The 21,742-nt window shown below is 38.9% G+C and overlaps 1 protein-coding gene across 1 annotated transcript in view; it reads right to left on the bottom strand.

Moving 5' to 3' along the window:
• The window catches only part of C17H8orf34 (chromosome 17 C8orf34 homolog), a 357,552-nt gene that overhangs the window by 9,115 nt on the left and 326,695 nt on the right, over window positions 1-21,742 (bottom strand). The window contains 2 exon segments of the mRNA XM_068525761.1: window positions 2,246-2,359; window positions 13,999-14,058. Coding sequence (XP_068381862.1) covers window positions 2,247-2,359; window positions 13,999-14,058 — 173 coding nt within the window. The 3' untranslated portion in view covers window position 2,246.

The raw sequence follows: 21,742 nt of genomic DNA, 5'->3' as shown, positions 1-21,742 counted from the left end.
AGAGAGCCAAAAGCAAGTTGAAAAACCAACAAATATTTATAGACTAGGCAAACCATGATTTATAGCAAAGGAGCAACTCTGTCCCTAGGACCGAGGAAAATGATTGAGGCTCTCCTCCACTGCCCCGCCCCCAAGGAATGCCTTATAAGACTCCGGGTTCAGCAGCTTCAGGCGATGGTTATTTTCCTTATAACCAATTTAAAACTTACGTTTAATTACTTTGAAGAAAAAAAGGAAGATCAAAATGTTGCAGCAGGATTCATTCTTAAGTCTTTTCCGAAGATCTTAGTTGTTAACCAAAGAAGGAATTTGCAAGGTAGATGTCTCCACACCCTAACTAAAAACACCTCAAATTGGTAATGCCTTAGTTTTTCTTCCTAAATAAGGGATACTAGTTTCTTACACACCACCCCCTATACAGCTGCTTTTTATTCCAGCTACCCACAGGAAGTTTCTACAGTCTTAAACTAGACCACTAAAGGTTGTTCCACAAATGAGCCCATGCTTGTCTGTCCCCTGAAATCCAGCTGTGCTTACAGGAACCGGGGGCATTAAAGTGCATTGCTTTTGACCTTCTGCTTCCTAGAAGCAGTGTGTGGGCCACCCACTCTGTCCAGCGTACATAAAATCTTTACTCTTGAAATCACTTTTTCAGTCCCTTCAGTGCGGGTGTGTATGTTCCTGAGGCATCTGCCCTGTTCTCGCTGCACACACTCTCACTGGGTGATGCCATCTACTGCCCTGATCTCTGATACCTCTGCTTGATTATCTTTATGTTGATGACACTCAAAGTCTTGGCTACGTCCCCAGTCCGGAGCTCGACATGTCCCCAACGGAACTCAACATCTTCCCCTCATTCTAAACATATTTCTAGGAGCCCTTTTTGTGTGGGGTTTTCAAGCCTACCTCCGCCAATAACTTTGGAGTTTGTTAAGAAACACAAAAGGGACAAAATGAGTAATGGGAGCCAGGATGAGTGCCAAGAGATTCAGATTTCATGTGTGACATTTGAAAGAGGAGATAGGAAAGCAACCTGGGGAAATTTCCTGTGCTGGGCTCCAGCTGTTAACAGGCCCTTGGCCTCTGAAAATGGTTATTGGAGCTGACAAAGAAGAGAGGGCAGAAAAACAAAAAAAAGAGAGGGCAGAGACTGTGGCGTGTGTGTGTGTGTGTGCGCGTGAGAGAGAGACCTGCCCGGTTGACATTGATGAAGAGTCTCTCCCTCTAAAAGTGAGCATATATCTAGCCTGGCTCCCCTGAGACCTCTTCTTTATTTTTTAAAATTTTTTAAAATTGAAGAATAGTTGATTTACAATGTTGTGTTAATTACTGCTGTATGGCAAAATGATTCAGTTATACATATACATACATTCTTTTTTTATATTCTTTCCCATTATGGTTTATCATAGGATATTGTATATAGTTCCCTGTGCTAGACAGTAGGAGCTTGTTGTTTATCCATTCCATATATAAAAGCTTACATCTGCTCACCCCAGCCTCCCACTCCATCCCTCCCCCAAATCCCTCCCCCTTGGCAACCACCAGTCTGTTCTCCATGTCGGTGATTCTGTTTCTGTTTCATAGATAGGTTCATTTGTGTCATATTTTAGATTCCACATATAAGTGATATCATATGGTGCTTGTCTTTCTCTTTCTGACTTACTTCACTTAGTATGATAATCTCTAGTTGCATTCATGTTGCTGCAAATGGCATTATTTTGTTCTTTTTTATTGAGCACTCTTCTTGACCAGGCCTCAACCTTGGCCGATAAAAACTGCCGACTCTCAGTACAAATGATTTTATCCACCTCCTCCCACCCCCACATTAAAAGACTTGAACAAACACAAACATAGTTTCTAAGTCAAGGCAGCATCCATAGAATGACCTCCTAAATTCCTATCTGGGAAAGCACAAGGCTGTCAAAAGAATCTACTGTTTGTTCCAGCTGACACTTACTTGAAGATAGAGCCCCTGTTGTCCAGTCTCTGAGGGAGGATAGAAGTCAAACTTCCATAAGTGCCAGTTAGCAAACCCAGAGGAGTTTCACATGGATCAACCCCCCTTCCTGCTTTTTACAGATTTCCATTCCCTTGACCTGGCTCAAGTAAGTGGCAATCCCTCATACCTACTCCCTCACTCCCTTTAAAACACCCAGTCACCTCTGTACAAATCGAAGCTGAGTTCAGTTCATGCTGAACTCTCTTCTTTATTGCAATAGTTTATCACTGATTAAAATCTGTCCACCTTAACTCGTGTCCAGTGGTAGCATTTTCAGCAATACACACTCTGACGTCCTGGTGGATCTGATTCCCGAGGTCGATGTGGCAGTTAGTAGGGTGACTGTCTTCAGGAAGTGGTCTGTGGACAAGAGGAGGACAAAAACTGACCAAGTGATGGTTGGATGTGATGGAGGAAAGTACGGCTCAGATGAAGGCACTGGGGTGACATTTTTTAAAGAAAGACTATTCCCAACAGGGAGAACATTTGGATTCTCAGAACTTTTTTGAAGATATTCTTCATGGTAAGGATGTTTTAAATAGAGGCGTGTTCTGGTCTCATAAACTTATTCTCATGCCTTTTCTCTTTTCTGCTTAAAAATATACTGTTTTCTAAGCCTTTAACTTGTTTCTACCCATAAAAAACAATAACTTTGATGAAAATTAGTCTCATGAGTTCCCATGCACACAAAAATGTTAACATAAGAAAATTTATTATATTACTTGATTTAGGACTATGACTTCATTCATACAATCAGAATTTCTTTGTTTATTCTTTAGCCATGTTCTGGCCTTTAATGTTTGTTTCTTTGACAGTTACACACGCAGTTTTATAATTTAACCATATGCCTTAAAGGTCCAGAAAGTAAACTTAGATTAAGACAAATAAGATAAAACAGACAGTAAGATACTCAGTACATTTACTTAGTTCCATTCATTTAGCATCAATGCATAACACATTCCAAAAGCAAGCATATATCAAATTTAAAATGGATAACCTTAATTGGGTTCAATAATCGGATAAATGGTCAAACAGTTTTCATTGCATATGCTTTGGGCCATGCATTTCATTCCTTAAGGATCTGCTTTAGTGAATTAACATATCAATTATTTATTTTGATAAGAACAGGGAAGATAATCGAGGAAGGAGCAGTGGTGGAGAACACGCCTCTTGCTGCTGCACAAAAACACATATGGCAGGTGACGACACCAATAGCTAACTCCTGGAGAGATCTAAATGGCTTGTCTTGGCACGTGTGGGTAAGTACAATGTTTACTAATCTAAAAAATGAGAAAGTATTATAAAAATATAAGAAGTAGAAAACCCTAGACAAGTTAAAATACAGAAAAATTTTAAGCAAAGTTATTTGAATCAGGCAATTTTTAAAGTATCAAATAGTAATCTTAATAACTAGGTATAAAGTAATCTAAGCCCAGGACACTAACCAAGTCAAAAGGCAGTAGGCAGCCTGACCTCCCCAGAATGCTTTGCCAGAGTTAGTGTTCTCTGATTACACACTTAGGCACCCCTGGTTACAAGAGTACTTGTTCATTATTGATATTATAAAAATAACCATTCTCTAAATGATTACACGTAGCAAATAAAATTAGAACTATACATAAGGATTTGAATAATTGCCATTTCTTTAAGGACCACTTGCAACTTCTTCTGCCTGCTTCACAGACCTGTAAGGCAGAAAGAAAACAAACGAAGATGTGCTTAATGATAGATCTATAGCACAGCATATTAAAAAGGAAGACTGGGATTTTAATGCTTTCCTATACTCCATCGGAAATTTTACAGTGACACTGACCTTAGAGGACTACCTCTATTTACCATATTTTACTGCCATTATATCAATTTCTGGTATCTGTATAAAAGATTTTTTGCATATATAATGCACAAAAATATCTTGGACTGTTAAAATAGATTGGCTTCTCTCCAAATATGGCCAATGAGAAATACCTGCAAGGTATGTACACAATTACTCTCCTGGAAGGAATTATGAAACTGAATTTAGAAAACTAGAGCAGCATAAGGTGGGTCAGGCTGCATGTGTCCTACTTCGGCACTGGAACTACTTGTCCATACAGCTTGATTGGAAAGAATTTATTTTTTCCTAGAAAAATATGACTAGGATGGCAAGGGGATATGTCCACACTTCAAGAATACGTTATGTGCAGCTTCAAGATGGCGGAAGAGTAAGATGCGGAGATCACCTTCCTCCCCACAAATACATCAGAAATACATCTACACGTGGAACTGCTCCTACAGAACACCTACTGAACGCTGGCAGAAGACCTCAGACCTCCCAAAAGGCAAGAAACTCCCCCACGCACCTGGGTAGGGCAAAAGTGAAAAGAAAAAACAGAGACAAAAGAATATGGACGGGACCTGCACTTCGGGGAGGGAGCTGTGAAGGAGGAAAGGTTTCCACACACTAGGAAGCCCCTTCGCGGGCAGAGACTGTGGGTGGCAGAGGGGGGAAGCTCCGAAGCCACAGAGGAGAGCGCAGCCACAGGGGTGCGGAGGGCAAAGCGGAGAGACTCCCGCACAGAGGAGCGGTGCCGACCAGCACTCACCAGCCCGAGAGGCTTGTCTGCTCCCCCGCCGGGGTGGGCGGGGCTGGGAGCTGAGGCTCGGGCTTCGGTCGGATCCCAGGGAGAGGACTGGGGTTGGCGGCGTGAACACAGCCTGAAGGGGGCTAGTGCGCCACGGCTAGCCGGGAGGGAGTCCGAGAAAAAGTCTGCAGCTGCCGAAGAGGCAAGAGACTTTTTCTTGCCTCTTTGTTTCCTGGTGCGCGAAGAGAGGGGATTAAGAGCGCCGCTTAAAGGAGCTCCAGAGACGGGTGCAAGCCGCGGCCATCAGCACGGACCCCAGAGACGGGCATGAGACGCTAAGGCTGCTGCTGCCGCCACCAAGAAGCCTGTGTGCGAGCACAGGTCACTCTCCACACCGCCCCTCCCGGGAGCCTGTACAGCCCGCCACTGCCAGGGTCCCGTGACCCAGGGACAACTTCCCCGGGAGAACACACGACGCGCCTCAGGCTGCTGCAACGTCACGCCGGCCTCTGCCACGCAGGCTCGTCCCGCCTCCTCCCGGCCCCGCCTCCTCCGTACCCCTCCCTCCCCCCAGCCTGAGTGAGCCAGAGCCCCCGAATCAGCGGCTACTTTAACCCCGTCCTGTCTGAGCGAAGAACAGATGCCCTCAGGCAACCTACACGCAGAGGCGGGTCCAAATCCAAAGCTGAACCCCAGGAGCTGTGCGAACAGAGAAGAGAAGGGGAAATCTCTCCCAGCAGCCTCAGAAGCAGCAGATTAAATCTCCACAATCAACTTGATGCACCTGCATCTGTGGAATGCCTGAACAGACAACGAATCATCCCAAATTGAGGAGGTGGACTTTGGGAGCAAAGATATATATATATATTTTTCCCTTTTTCTCTTTTTTGAGTGTGTATGTGTATGCTTCTGTGTGTGATTTTGTCTGTATAGCTTTGCTTTTACCATTTGTCCAAGGGTTCTGTCTGTCCATTTTTTTTTTCTACTTAAAAAATTTTTTTTTCTTAATAATTATTTTTTCTTCTTTATTTTAATAACTTTATTTTATTTTGTTTTATTTTATCTTCTTCTTTCTTTCTTTCTTATTTTTCTCCCTTTTATTCTGAGCCGTGTGGAGGACAGGCTCTTGGTGCTCCAGCCAGGCGTCAGGGCTGTGCCACTGAGGTGGAAGAGCCAAGTTCAGGACACTGGTCCACAAGAGACCTCCCAGGTCCACGTGATATCAAACGGTGAAAATCTCCAGGAGATCTCCATCTCAACGCCAAGACCCAGCTCCACTCAACGACCAGCAAGCACCAGTGCTGGACACCCTATGCCAAACAACTAGCAAGACAGGAACACAGCCCCATCCATTAGCAGAGAGGCTGCCTAAAATCATAATAAGGTAACAGACACCCCAAAACATACCACCAGACGTGGACCTGCCCATCAGAAAGACAAGATCCAGCCTCATCCACCAGAACACAGGCACTAGTCCCCTCCACCAGGAAGCCTACACAACCCACTGAACCAACCTTAGCCACTGGGGACAGACACCAAAAACAACGGAAACTACGAACCTGCAGGCTGCGAAAAGGAGACACCAAACACAGTACGTTAAGCAACATGAGAAGACAGAGAAACACACAGCAGATGAAGGAGCAAGGTAAAAACCCACCAGACCTAACAAATGAAGAGGAAATAGGCAGTCTACCTGAAAAAGAATTCAGAATAATGATAGTAAAGATGATCCAAAATCTTGGAAATAGAATGAAGAAAATAAATGGAACATTTAAAAAGGACTTAGAAGAACTAAAGAGCAAACAAACAACCCTGAACAACACAATAAATGAAATTAAAAATTCTCTAGAAGGGATCAATAGCAGAATAACTGAGGCAGAAGAACGGATAAGTGACCTGGAAGATAAAATAGTGGAAATAACTACTGCAGAGCAGAATAAAGAAAAAAGAATGAAAAGAATTGAGGACACTCTCAGAGACCTCTGGGACAACATTAAACACACCAACATTCGAATTATAGGGGTCCCAGAAGAAGAAGAGAAAAAGAAAGGGACTGAGAAAATATTTGAAGAGATTATAGTTGAAAACTTCCCTAATATGGGAAAGGAAATAGTTAATCAACTCCAGGAAGCACAGAGGGTCACATACAGGATAAATCCAAGGAGAAACACGCCAAGACACATATTAATCAAACTATCAAAAATTAAATACAAAGAAAAAATATTAAAAGCAGCAAGGAAAAAACAACAAGTAACACATAAGGGAATCCCCATAAGGTTAACAGCTGATCTTTCAGCAGAAACTCTGCAAGCCAGAAGGGAGTGGCAGGACATATTTAAAGTGATGAAAGAGAAAACCCTACAACCAAGATTACTCTACCCAGCAAGGATCTCATTCAGATTTGACGGAGAAATTAAAATCTTTACAGACAAGCAAAAGCTAAGAGAATTCAGCACCACCAAACCAGCTTTACAACAAATGCTAAAGGAACTTCTCTAGGCAGGAAACACAAGAGAAGGAAAAGACCTACAATAATAAACCCAAAACAATTAAGAAAATGGTAATAGGAACATGCATATCAATAATTACCTTAAATGTAAATGGATTAAATGCTCCAACCGAAAGACATAGACTGGCTGAATGGATACAAAAACAAGACCCGTATATATGCTGTCTACAAGAGACCCACTTCAGACCTAGGGACACATACAGACTGAAAGTGAGGGGATGGAAAAAGATATTCCATGCAAATGGAAATCAAAAGAAAGCTGGAGTAGCAATTCTCATATCAGACAAAATAGACTTTAAAACAAAGACTATTACAAGAGACAAAGAAGGACACTGCATAACAATCAAGGGATCAATCCAAGAAGAAGATATAAGAATTGTAAATATTTATGCACCCAACATAGGAGCACCTCAATACATAAGGCGAATACTAACAGCCATAAAAGGGGAAATCGACAGTAACACATTCATAGTAGGGGACTTTAACACCCCACTTTCACCAATGGACAGATCATCCAAAATGAAAATAAGTAAGGAAACACAAGCTTTAAATGATACATTAAACAAGATGGACTTAATTGATATTTTTAGGACATTCCATCCAAAAACAACAGAATACAGTTTCTTCTCAAGTGCTAATAGAACATTCTCCAGGATAGATCATATTCTGGGTCACAAATCAAGCCTTGGTAAATTTAAGAAAATTGAAATCGTATCAAGTATCTTTTCTGACAACAACACTATGAGACTAGATATCAATTACAGGAAAAAATCTGTAGGAAATACAAACACATGGAGGCTAAACAACACGCTACTTAATAACCAAGAGATCACTGAAGAAATCAAAGAGGAAATCAAAAAATACCTAGAAACAAATGGCAATGAAAACACAACGACCCAAAACCTATGGGATGCAACAAAAGCAGTTCTAAGAGGGAAGTTTATAGCTATACAAGCCTACCTTAAGAAAAAGAAACATCTCATCTCAAATAAACAACCTAACCTTACACCTAAAGCAATTAGAGAAAGAACCAAAATACCCCAAATTTAGCAGAAGGAAAGAAATCATGAAGATCAGATCAGAAATAAATGAAAAAGAAATGAAGGAAACAATAGCAAAGATCAATAAAACTAAAAGCTGGTTCTTGGAGAAGATAAACAAAATTGATAAACCATTAGCCAGACTTATCAAGAAAAAAAGGGAGAAGACTCAAATCAATAGAATTAGAAATGAAAAAGGACAAGTAACAACTGACACTGCAGAGATACAAAGGATCATGAGAGATTACTACAAGCAACTCTATGCCAATAAAATGGACAACCTGGAAGAAATGGACCAATTCTTAGAAATGCACAACCTTCCGAGACTGAACCAGGAAGAAATAGAAAATATGAACAGACCAATCACAAGCACTGAACTTGAAACTGTGGTTAAAAATCTTCCAACAAACAAAAGCCCAGGACCAGATGGCTTCACAGGCGAATTCTATCAAACATTTAGAGAAGAGCTAACACCTATCCTTCTCAAACTCTTTCAAAATATAGCAGAGGGAGGAACACTCCCAAACTCATTCTACGAGGACACCATCACTCTGATACCAAAACCAGACAAAGATGTCACAAAGAAAGAAAACTACAGGCCAATATCACTGATGAAAATAGATGCAAAAATCCTTAACAAAATACTAGCAAACAGAATCCAACAGCACATTAAAAGGATCATACACTATGATCAAGTGGGGTTTATCCCAGGAATGCAAGGATTGTTCAATATACGCAAATCAATCAACGTGATACACCATATTAACAAATTGAAGGAGAAAAACCATATGAACATCTCCATAGATGCAGAGAAAGCTTTCGACAAAATTCAACACCCATTTATGATAAATACCCTCCAGAAAGTAGGCATAGAGGGAACTTACTTCAACATAATAAAGGCCATATATGACAAACCCACAGCCAACATCGTCCTCAATGGTGAAAAACTGAAACCATTTCCACTAAGATCAGGAACAAGACAAGGTTGCCCACTCTCACCACTATTATTCAACATAGTTTTGGAAGTTTTAGCCACAGCAGTCACAAGAAAAAGAAATAAAAGGAATACAAATTGGAAAAGAAGAAGTAAGGCTGTCACTGTTTGCAGATGACATGATACCATACATAGAGAATCCTAAAGATGCTACCAGGAAACTACTAGAGCTAATCATTTATTGTTTGTAGATTTTTTGATGATGGCCATTCTGACCGGTGTGAGATGATATCTCATTGTAGTTTTGATCTGCATTTCTCTAATGATTAATGATGTTGAGCACTCTTTCATGTGTCTGTTGGCAATCTGTGTATCTTCTTTAGAGAAATGTCTATTTAGGTCTTCTGCCCATTTTTGGATTGGGTTGTTGGTTTTTTTGATATTGAGCTGCATGAGTTGCTTGTATGTTTTGGAGATTAATCCTTTGTCAGTTGCTTCATTTGCAAATATTTTCTCCCATTCTGAGGGTTGTCTTTTCGTCTTGTTTATGGTTTCCTTTGCTGTGCAAAAGCTTTTAAGTTTCATTAGGTCCCATTTGTTTATTTGTGTTTTTATTTCCATTTCTCTAGGAGGTGGGTCAAAAAGGATTAGCTCTAGTAGTTTTTTTTTTTTTTTTAGGTTCCCTGGGGGGGACGGGGGTGGGGGTAACTGTCATGGTTCTGCCCTTCGTCGCTGGGGGAAGAGACACCCTAGAGACCCTCGAGGGAAGGAGGGGGCATGAAGGGTCATGAGGAGACCGCAGCAGGGGCCCTCCCTCCTGTGTATCTGTAAAGCAGAAACTAACACACACACTCTAAGGTATGGTCACCTTATCTTTGATAAAGGAGGCAAGAATATACAGTAGAGAAAATACAGCCTCTTCAATAAGTGGTGCTGGGAAAACTGGACAGCTACAGGTAAAAGAATGAAATTAGAACACTCCCTAACACCATACACAAAAATAACTCAAAATGGATTAAAGACCTAAATGTAAGGCCAGACACCATCAAACTCTTCGAGGAAAACATAGGCAGAATACTCTATGACATAAATCACAGCAAGATCCTTTTTGACCCAACTCCTAGAGAAATGGAAATAAAAACACAAATAAACAAATGGGACCTAATGAAACTTAAAAGCTTTTGCACAGCAAAGGAAACCATAAACAAGACGAAAAGACAACCCTCAGAATGGGAGAAAATATTTGCAAATGAAGCAACTGACAAAGGTTTAATCTCCAAAACATACAAGCAACTCATGCAGCTCAATATCAAAAAAACAAACAACCCAATCCAAAAATGGGCAGAAGACCTAAATAGACATTTCTCCAAAGAAGATATACAGATTGCCAACAAACACATGAAAGAATGCTCAACATCATTAATCATTAGAGAAATGCAGATCAAAACTACAATGAGGTATCACCTCACACCGGTCAGAATGGCCATCATCAAAAAATCTACAAACAGTAAATGCTGGAGAGGGTGTGGAGAAAAGGGAACCCTCCTGCACTGTTGGTGGGAATGTAAATTGATACAGCCACTATGGAGAACAGTATGGAGGTTCCTTAAAAAACTACAAATAGAACTACCATACGACCCAGCGATCCCACTACTGGGCATATACCCTGAGAAAACCATAATTCAGAAAGAGTCATGTACCACAATGTTCATTGCAGCTCTATTTACAATAGCCAGGACATGGAAGCAACCTAAGTGTCCATCAACAGATGAATGGATAAGGAAGATGTGGCACATATATACAATGGAATATTACTCAGCCCTAAAAAGGAACGAAACTGAGTTATTTGTAGTGAGGTGGATGGACCTAGAGACTGTCATACAGAGTGAAGTAAGTCAGAAAGAGAAAAACAAATACTGTATGCTAACACATATATATGGAATCTAAAAAAAGAAAAAAGAAAAGAAAATGTTCAGAAGAACCTAGGGGCAAGACGGGAATAAAGATGTAGACCTACTAGAGAATGGACTTGAGGATACAGGGCGGGGGAAGGGTAAGCTGGGACAAAGTGAGACAGTGGCATGGACATATACACACTACAAAACGTAAAATAAATAGCTAGTGGGAAGCAGCCACATAGCACAGGGAGATCAGCTTGGTGCTTTGTGACCACCTAGAGGGGTGGGATAGGGAGGGTGGGAGGGAGGGAGATGTGAGAGGGAAGAGATATGGGGACATATGTCTATGTATAACTGATTCACTTTGTTATAAAGCAGAAACTAACACACAACTGTAAAGCAACTATACTCCAATAAAGATGTTAAAAAAAAAAAGAATACGTTATGTGTTTTTTTTCCTGCTTTGTACCTGAGTTATATTTAATATTTCTGATTCACCCACTAGATCATAAACACATTGAAAGAAGAATATCAATCTCTGAATGACTCCCAGGACCTGAAAGAATCCTTTGTGCATGGTCTTTGCTCAATAAGTAGTTGTTTGATGGAAGAGAGAGAAAGGAGAAAGGAGGAAGGGAGGAAGGGAGGAAGGGAGTTGGGTTATGTGTGCACATACTTTCTCCTTATCTGGAAAGCTCTACTTATCCCAACCAACCCTGCCAACTCCTCTCTCTCGCTTACTACTTTAGGTCTTAAATATCATTTTCTCAGGGCCCTTTGACCAGTAGTCAAGCTAGGATCCCCCTGCTGCATGCACTTATCTCAACCTAATGCTTATATAATAATAATCATCATTATTGCATGTAAGTAATGTTTAATGTGTGACTTCACCATCTAGTAAGCTTCTGTTACCTGTGACAGTGATGTGTCCTTCTCTGGCATAGTTCCTGATTCACTGGAGGCCTTTATTTAATATAAACCACATGAATGATTTACTCATTTGGATCTCTTATTCTGAAGGGCAGTATGCCTGTATGTCATGCAAAGAACATTTGAAGGACTAAGAAAGAGAACCACATGATCTTTGCGCTCCTGCAATGGTAGAGTTGTTACGTAGAAGAGGGATACAATTTTTGCTTGTGATACAAAAATAAACAGAACTAGAAAGAAGGAAGCTATGAGGATTCAGATTTTGGAGCAAAATAGGAGAGTAATTTCTTTTAAAGTAGGTTTTAAACATTTGTATAACATAAGAAATTCATGTGTTTTTTGTTTGTTTGTTTTTGGTCACCATGCTGTACATTACATCCCCAGGACTTATTTATTTTACAACTGGAAGTTTGTACCTTTTGACCACCTTCATCCATTTTGCCCACCTCCTGCCTCTGGAAACCACCAATCAGTTCTCTGTATCTATGAGCTTGGTGTTTTGTTTAGATTCCATGTATAAATGAGATCATATGGTATTTGTTTTTCTCTGTCTGAGTAATTTAACTTAGTATAATGGCCTCAAGTTCTGTCCATATTGTTGCAAATGGCAAGATTTCATTATTTTTTATGGTTAAATAATATTCCATTGTGTGTGTGTGTGTGTATACCACATTTTATTTATTTATTCATCCATTGATGGACACTTAGGTTTTTCTGTATCTTGGCTATTGTAAATAATGCTGCAATGAACATGGGGGTGCAGGTAGCTTTTCAAGACATTTTTTTTAACCATCCAGACAGTATTCTGCAGATGGAAATACAGTTGACCCTTGAACAAGATGGGTTTGAACTGCGCAGGTCCACTTACATGTAGATTTTTTTCCCATAAATGCACACTACAGTATTACACAATCCATGGTTGATTGACTCCACAGATGTGAAACCTCAGATACGGAGGGTTGACTGTGAAGTTATATGCGGATTTTCAACTATGTAGAGAATCGGTGCCCTAACTCCCACATTGTTCAAGAATCATCTGTATATGATTGTGTATGTGTCTATGCATTATATATAACAAAAAAAGAACTGTATCTAGTATACTGTCTTGTGACTCACTTTTTTATGTAACAATATTGTAAAAACTGTTTCCACATCAAAGTATATATCGATATAGATAGATAGATGGATTCAGTTAATATCAGTACAAATCTATGTATATATCGAGTTAATATATATCTCAATATATATCTCATTCTTTGTAACAGATGCACATTATTCCATTATATAGATTGCTGTAATTTTTTTAAATCAATTCTCTTTTGTTGGCCATTAGGTTGTTTCCATTTTTTACATTTTCCAAGTTTTATTATAAAACATGTGCAATGAGCATAATAATATTCTGATAACTACACAGCATTGAAGAAATTATTTCTTTAGGTGATTTCTTAATACAAAATGATTGGGTCACTGAGCGACTAGAGCAGAGCACAGTAGGTGGTGTACTCGCATTACTCAAGCTGCCCATACAGAAGCTAGTGAACTGTTTGGTGGGGATATTGCAGAGAAGAGACGAGCATGAGATGGGAAGAGAAGTAGATAGTTCTCAAATTCTTTCTTATTTTGGTATTTCATGATTCTATGAGTGCTAAGGGCATACTCGACCCTTTACTTCCCTCTGTAACATGCTTGAGAGAAGATACTGAGAATTGTTCATCTTTATATATCCAGCCCATAGAGTAACCTCATGTCCACGGATGTGAAATTGTTTTGAGATGCTGTATCTCTAAGATATATTTAATGGTGTCATAGAGTCCATGGTCTGCACAAAGGGGGGTATATGTTCTCATCTCACATATACCTAAAAGTCATTTTCCTGCCAGGAAGAAGGGGTTTGAAATCCTCCTCCCACTTCCTCAGCACAAGAGACTACAGACTCGATGAGGAGCATGAGATCCATGCAAATCACAAAAACAAAGAGAAAACATCATGCAGAGCAGTTGGAGGAAAATCTTTTTCTCATTATAGGTCACGAGGACTACGTATTTTTAAAAAACCTGAACTTCAAGTAGTTGCAAGTGGTGCCCGTCATTCCCTGACATTGACATTAAGTGCCCTGAGCAAACCTACCAGAGTAGACCAGTGCAGGACAAGAAGAGCATGGTACACAGAGAAGAAGATCGGCAGGACCTGCGCAATGAAAGGAAAAGAGGTCATACGCTGGACCAGGAAGAAAAAGCCCATTAAACACAGTTCCCTTGCAGTTTGACCAATTCCTAATGAGGATGAACTGAAATTAATATCGAAACTACACTCAGAGTATATAGTGACTGCAGTGACACACAAGTTAACTGTTTAATGGCGTGTATGTTCTCATTTCATAGTTCAGTCATTTTCAATTTAAACCTTTTCTGATCTTAAATAAACACTAGGGCAAAATGCCCCTCCAGATCGTGTTATGAATCTATACGTGGACTGTAGGAAGATCCCATCTAAATCACAGTCATAAATTTTTACGTCCAGCATGGGTTTGGCAGGAAAGTCATGCTCTACAGACTGCTACCATAACACAGACTATTCAGGATTGGATATATACATGTCACATATTGTGATGCTATAACATTTGTAATTTAACGTAATTGTCACAAAATTATTATGAGATTTGCATGAAGTAGTGCATATTTACATGTATACCCTATATTTTTAATGCTTGGCGCATAATATTAAACACTACATGTAATTCCTCTGAATGCACCCCTGAGGCAGAAGAGCAGTGCCTAGTAGGACAAGGGGACATGAGTATTCTAGTTAAAAAGAGCGGGGAAATAAAACAGAAGATCAAAGAAAGTGAAATAAGGGCATCAGGGGAGATAAACCTTCACATTTCTTGAAGAGAAAGGAAATAGATGAAGCCCAAGTTTTCCAAAGCAGATCTTGGAACACTAGTCCTGCAAGCTGTTAATATACATGATCCACAAACAAATGGTTCCTTGATCAAAGACTTTTCAACAGCAATATACCATCGGCCTTTTGGAGGATCAAAATACACACCAGCATATTAAAGGCTCTTAGAAGTCTTATAATAAAGAGAACTATTTTACCTGATATTTATCAAAGTTATTTGATAATAGATTTTTATATAACTCACTTTTAAAAATTCTACAATGGTAAATACTGCTTCAGCTAGAGGAAAGAGGCATGGCAATGCAATGGCTGTTTCACAAAATTTAGAAGCAAGATATAAAAGCATGGGTTTTGTACTCAGATTGACCTGAGTTCAATTTCTGGCTCAACCCCTTCTCATGCACATGACCTTGAGCAAGTTAGCCTCGCTCAGCCTCCTCCACAGAGGAGAGTTATAAAGGGAAACACCTTTGGAAGTATCATTAAGCATTTGGTATTTGACAGTTTTAGAAAATTCAAATTTAGATGAATAAGAACTACAAAAACATTTGGATTCAAGGTGGTGATTTTATATGTAAAGTAGATGCTGAATAAAGTTGGAGAACTTGGTAAATTTTTAGAAATCTTACACATAGAGGGGCTTTGAATAAAATAATGATGTATTCACATTTGAATGTCCTTTACCACCCAAAGATATTAGAGGTTCTGGCAAGAGAGCAGTTGAATTAATGCTCTATATTAGTGGTTCCCTTAAATTTTAAGTGTATCAGAATCACCTGGAGGGCTTTTAAAACAGATTGTTACTTCCCTGGTGGCACAGTGGTTAAGAATCCGCCTGCCAATGCAGGGGACACGGGTTCGATCCCTGGTCCGGGAAGATCCCACATGCCGCGGAGCAACTAAGCCCATGTGCCACAACTACTGAGCCTGTGCTCTAGAGTCCGTGAGTCACAACTACTGAAGCCCGCGCACCTAGAGCCCGTGCTCCGCAACAAGAGAAGCCACCGCAATGAGAAGTCCGCGCACCGCAACAAAGAGTAGCGCCTGCTTGCCATAACTAGAGAAAGCCCGTGCTCAGCAAGGAAGACCCGACACAGCAAAAAATAAATAAATTTATGAAAAACAAAAACAAAAAGGACAGATTGCTGGAGTCCACTATTAGAGTTTCTGACTGAGTAGATGTCGGATGGGGCCAAGGAAACTGCATTTCTTACAAGTTCCCAAGAGATGAACATCACTCTTCTATGTAGCACGGACCTTAGGCTGAAGGATGAAGCCAGCTGTGGTCTGGCATACTTGAAGAAAAAGGAGTAGTGAAGTGTCTGGGTACCAAAGGAAGACTGAAGTGTGGGTTTAGTGGGAAATAGAGAATCTGAAAGGTAGAAGGTTTGGGTAGATTATAGATTATAGTAATCTAAGATCTTCGAGTAGGATGCTATTTCACATTTGATAAGAAAAAAAATTACACTTCCTTAGGAGAGCACTAGACTTGAGAGGGCCAAGGAATTTTAATGGTAGGAGATTGGATAAATAACCCAAATGAAAGTTAAAATTTCCTAATGATAAGAGTGTGGTAGAGAGGAAACCAATGAACCAAATGTCAGCACCCCACACGAAAAAACAGCAGTGACTGATGAGATGATAGTGACAAGGAAAGACACAGGAAAACAGGACAAATGGCATAAGCCTAAAAAGAAGGAGAATTTCAGGTAGAATATTAATGTTATCTCATGGTGCTTGACACATGGCAACTGAAAAGAGCAGCTTTCCCTGGTGAAGGCTAAAAGGGAAGCAATGTCTTCTAGGAACATTTCAAATAAGGCAAAAATGGCGTGGAGAGTGTCCTTTGAATAGCACTGAAGAATGATCAGTTTGCAAATCAAATTCCTGTTCCATAGGCCACAGTGGAAAGATCTGGGAAATATGTCAACAGTGGTTAAGAATACAAATACATGAGAAGATTTTATTTTGATAGGGGCAGTGGGGCAAGGCAGAGTAGCCAAGCACAACAGGAATAAGAGACAGAAGTAAACGATCTCAAGTTTCTGAACTGAACTTTGGCGTAACATTCTTGTACGGCAACTGACTTAGGTGTCCAGCCTTAGTGAAGCAGGGCTGCCTGTACAGGGGGTAGCCCATTATTCCCCATAACTGTGGGAATGTAAGAAATGAAGCAGCTTTGGTGGGGGAAAGAACAAGCAACGAGAGAGTAGCCATAAAGTCTAGATAAATAATATCTTAATAAAGATACTATTTTTGTTTACAGATTAGAACCCTCTTCTTTCTTCTTGAGTGGTTTATTCAGTGAAAAACGGCAACACAAATCGCCTGGGGCAGTGCATCACACAGGCATGTGTAGGGACTGATGTAAATGCTGTGTGAATGCACCATGTTCATTGTAACTCTGATGGAACCATCGTTACGACAGAGGAACAACACACTGAACATGTGCAGCGTCGCTGAATGTATCGTGTTTTGCTGTGTATATCAATAAATCATTTATTATACACATTTGTCTATGTTTGAGAGACATAATGGGCTCTGAATAATCAGAAGAGGAGACTGAGGCTTGGCCGCTGCTCAAGTGATCTTCGAGTCACTTAACCAGTTTGAACTAAATTTATTCATTCATTCATTCATTCATTCAATTCATTTAGTAAATATTTATTAAGTAAATACTGAATGTATAAATATTTATTAAATAAATATGTGTTGAACACTTACAGTGTAAAATAAGAATAGTAAGACTAAATTTTCCCTAACAGCTTAATTTTTGGAATTAAATATGTGGAAGCAATTTATAAATTATAAAGCCTTATATAACTAGCAGAAACTTTCAGAACATCATTTTAAATGTTAACAAATGGATAAACCTTTATGTCCTAATATGAAGGGGAGTCATGTATAATTTATGCTTATGAATATAGAAAAAAAGCTATGTTTTTCGTCTGAAGAATGTTTAATTATACTAAAGTTGATATACAGTTTCGGGATATTTAGTCAACATTTCAAAACAAGTCATTTTGAAGAAATCTGGCAGCATGCTTTGAACAGTTGTTCTATTTTTAATAGCATACTATGGGATTGAAAACATGCTTAATGTAATTACTAAATGTTATTTATTTTATTCTGTCAAAATTTTAATTTTTATGTTTATCACATATGCCGCCTTTAATTTTCTGGATGACTTTGCCTATAGATAATAATTTGGAGCACAGTGTAAATATAAGTAAATCAAATTGAAGTTTATATTAAAAGCAGATTTCCTACCCAAATGTATTACTGCTTGTTTCTTTATATGTCACTTTTCCTTATTTTCATGTTTTATAGTGTTTTCTTTACGATACAAATTCTTTCAGTGCTCAGTGAAATAATTCCTTTCTTGATACTATCTATACACACATTCCCTCCCCCTCCCTCCTTTTTTAAGCTTTTAGAAATGCAATGACATTTCAGAGTAGAACATATGGCTTTGGATTAAGCTAGAATTAAATTGCACTTACTAATTGTATATCCTTGGGAAGAGGTTTTTAACAAATCTGAGTTTGTAAAATCAGTAATACCACCTACACATCAAGTTGTCACAAGAATTAAAGGAGATACTACATAGCACATAACAGCAAAAATGTAATAAACGTCAGTCCTCTTCCATTCTCTCCTTTTTTAGAGATACATATGTTTCTATATAAGCCTTAAAATGTCAATTACTCATAGTAGGCTTTAAGGAGAAACTGAATGCTATAATTCTAAATATATCCCCCAAATAGACTTTGTAGTTTTATTTATGTTAGGCCATGTATCAATTTTCCCAATTTATTATTAAATTATATATCTATTAGAATATATGCTAATTCTCTCAGTGAAAAAGATTTATTATGCCACATTTTTGAAATTCTGTGCTTAGAACTCCTAGTCTATCTTCATATACCCTCTTTATTATGCCTACACAAATAGTTTCTTAAGCTACAGTGTCTATTTTCAGGCTAGGATTTCTTGCCAGATCCTAATAACAAATATTCCACTACCTCCTAAGAGATTATGCTAGTAAACTTTTAGCCTAGCAGAGACAATGAAAATATAGCATCTTCTGGAAGGAATAGTTCATTAATTGGTTTTTTAAAATTTAGCTTGAGAAAAGTAAGCACAAGTCTGAAGTAGCAAGAAAAGAAGAATGAAATAATAAGGTAGGTTGAGATCAAAGATCGTATGGCTGCAGGTATCCCAATTAGTAGATATGAGATGACCTCTTACAGCCTGGGATAATATGTAAGAGCATTGCATAAGACAGTCATACCACCCATGAGCGCACCCAAGGGAGTGGTCACTCTTTTTGCCCCAAATTAGGGTTATAAAATCCTTCTCTCTTCTGCAATGTCAAGGCATATTAAAGGCAACAAGTTGAATGTAAAAGACATAGAATAATTAAGAAAAACGAGCTGTAGCTTCACAAGTGAAAAGATAAATCATTCCTGGTTAGTAAGTAAAAGGCAAAAAGTATTTGGCAGAGAACCTTGGAGGAGAGCATTCTCCTTTATTCCCATGTAGTTAATGTATCTCTGAGAGTTAAAATCTGAGAATTGAACAATTATAGATGCACCTTGAGTGTCAGCCCTTTCTCTGCAATTTATTAGCCTGGGGACCACAGGGAAGAAATAGGACCTTAAATGCATCTCCTGACTCCTAGTTTTTTTCCCACTCCATCACAGCATCTAGAAAGAGGAAATTAGACTCCCACTGAGAATATTAAGTGTGTGTTCACAATTAAAAAAATGAGTCCATTAGTAAATTGAAGTGAGAACCTAGCAAGTGCTAGGAAGAAATTCCATGCAGGAGTAAGAACAACCTCATTAATAATATCAGTAATGGTAGATAGAAACCTAACAGTAAGTGAGAGACAAAAGTCATTGTGGGACAGAAGATACATTAATATTGTCGTTAATTTTTAAAAATAGATAGCAACCATTTCATACGATATATGCTTAGCCTAAAAGTAAAAACTTAGAATTAACTAATATTTACCAAGCGTATACTATGTACCTGGCACTATGTTTATATTAATATAAGTATTAATACAATATTAATATTTTCTCACTCTATGAAAACAAAATGCAATAATCTAAAAATGTTTCATTCTAGTCTGTATTTCTGATGCCACAACCTAATACCATTAAAATCTTGGGAATTCCAAGTATAATGTAGCCTGACACGTTAACACAATTGTCTATTAACTCACTTTGGTCTTTCTGTTATCTACAGTCCGCTGCTCCTCTACCCACCTCTTCTACCCTTCGCTTGATAGGGTGTTAGTCTTTATCTTGGGACTGGTAAATAATCGTCTGTGGTACCCTCACACCACTGCCTCAAGCACTGTGCACATACAAATCTTGGGAGACTGCCTGGAAAGAAATGACCTTATGTTTGGTTAAGGAGAACAAAGGTTTTTCTTCAAGGTGAAAAGCCAGGCCAAATCCTAGGTGGACAGCAGAATCCCACAGCCCACTTACTGCTCTAAGCACTTTGGTTCTCAAGAGTCGCAGCATAAACTGTGTCACCCCCTGGAAAGGGGAATGAAGGGAGGTATTAGTGAAAGATGAGGCAATGGAGGTAAACATCGCTGGATCCAAAGAAGAGCTCTTGGTTCTACTCCCGCCTCTGCTATTAACTGGGGGACATGGCAAGCCCACAGTCTCTTAGAGCATCAATTTCTTCTTCACTAAATTGAAAGAGTTGAGGTTGAGAGGATTGGATTAGTTTAGCACTTCCTAAAATCCCAGAATACCTGTTCTTCCAGCAGTTAATAGGCATTCTGCAAATTATAGGCATTCTAGAAAATAGGCATTAATAGGCATTCTGCAAAAAGGACTTAAGTAAATATGAAAAAAAAAACCTGGGATAAACACAATCAAGCAGATCTTGTTGCTGTTGGGCTACCCAGTGACTTTACTATGTAAATATTTTAGAAGAGACTCTATAGTATTTTTTCAAGTCAACAATGAACAATATTTTCCCCCATTTGAAGCCAGGATGCTGATTACATTTGATCTGTTCACTTAAAATTATAGAGCTGCCTTGCACTTAAAATTATAGAGCTGCCTTGCTCCTCTTGAAAAGGGATGTCAATGGTATGTCTTAAAATTGAGAGCCTCTCAAATACAATGATATGTAGAATTTCTCAAAACTTATTTTACCACAAATTTGTTTTTAATAGCTTCTCATGAGACAGGACTTTAAGAAGCAGATATTGTCCAATTTTATAACCTATTATGAAGATAGCATACTCCCATTCCTCAAAGAGAAAACTAGGCTGATAAAATCAAGAAAAATAGGGGAGGAGAAGCACTTCTGGAATGCAGGTATAGAGATCTCAAAAAATGTGCTCCTCTATAAATGCAATGAGAACACAACATGAGCAAGAATCACTAAAATCAACTTTTTCAGAACTCTGGAAATTTATCGAAGGCTTGCAACAATACATAGAATATTTATTAAAGAAAAGCAGTTGAATCTCAATAGAAACAATGACTATGTAGGGTTTTATTTTACCCAGTATTACCTGCTCTGTGGGAGCCTTGAAAATCAGCATCCTCACAATGATGGTAGCTATGAAACAAACAGCCTATGGTCCACTAGAGGGGGCAGAACAGGTTTAGAGTTTCCCCAAATATCTAGAGAGTTGTCACTATTTGACCTATATGCAAGCTGCCTGGAAATGCCTCACTTGAATGTTTTTTGTTTGTTTGTTTGTTTGTTTGACCTGAATTAGAGCTCACTCAATGAGATACCCTGTCCATATAACATTTGTCAAAAACAATCAGGGGCTATAGTTTTATACAGCAGCTTCCTGAGGCAAACAAAAGGCTTACCAAAAAAAATTTTTTTTAAATACAGTAAGTGATACGTTCATAGGAGGCTTTCAAAAGCTCTGACATAGGCGTGTAGATTTAGAAATGCCACACAGATGTGCAGTGCT

Source organism: Eschrichtius robustus, chromosome 17 (genome assembly GCF_028021215.1).
Source record: "Eschrichtius robustus isolate mEscRob2 chromosome 17, mEscRob2.pri, whole genome shotgun sequence".
Taxonomy (NCBI): Eukaryota; Metazoa; Chordata; class Mammalia; order Artiodactyla; family Eschrichtiidae; genus Eschrichtius; species Eschrichtius robustus.
Note: the sequence above shows the minus strand (reverse complement) of the source record. Positions and strands in the feature narration are given on the sequence as shown.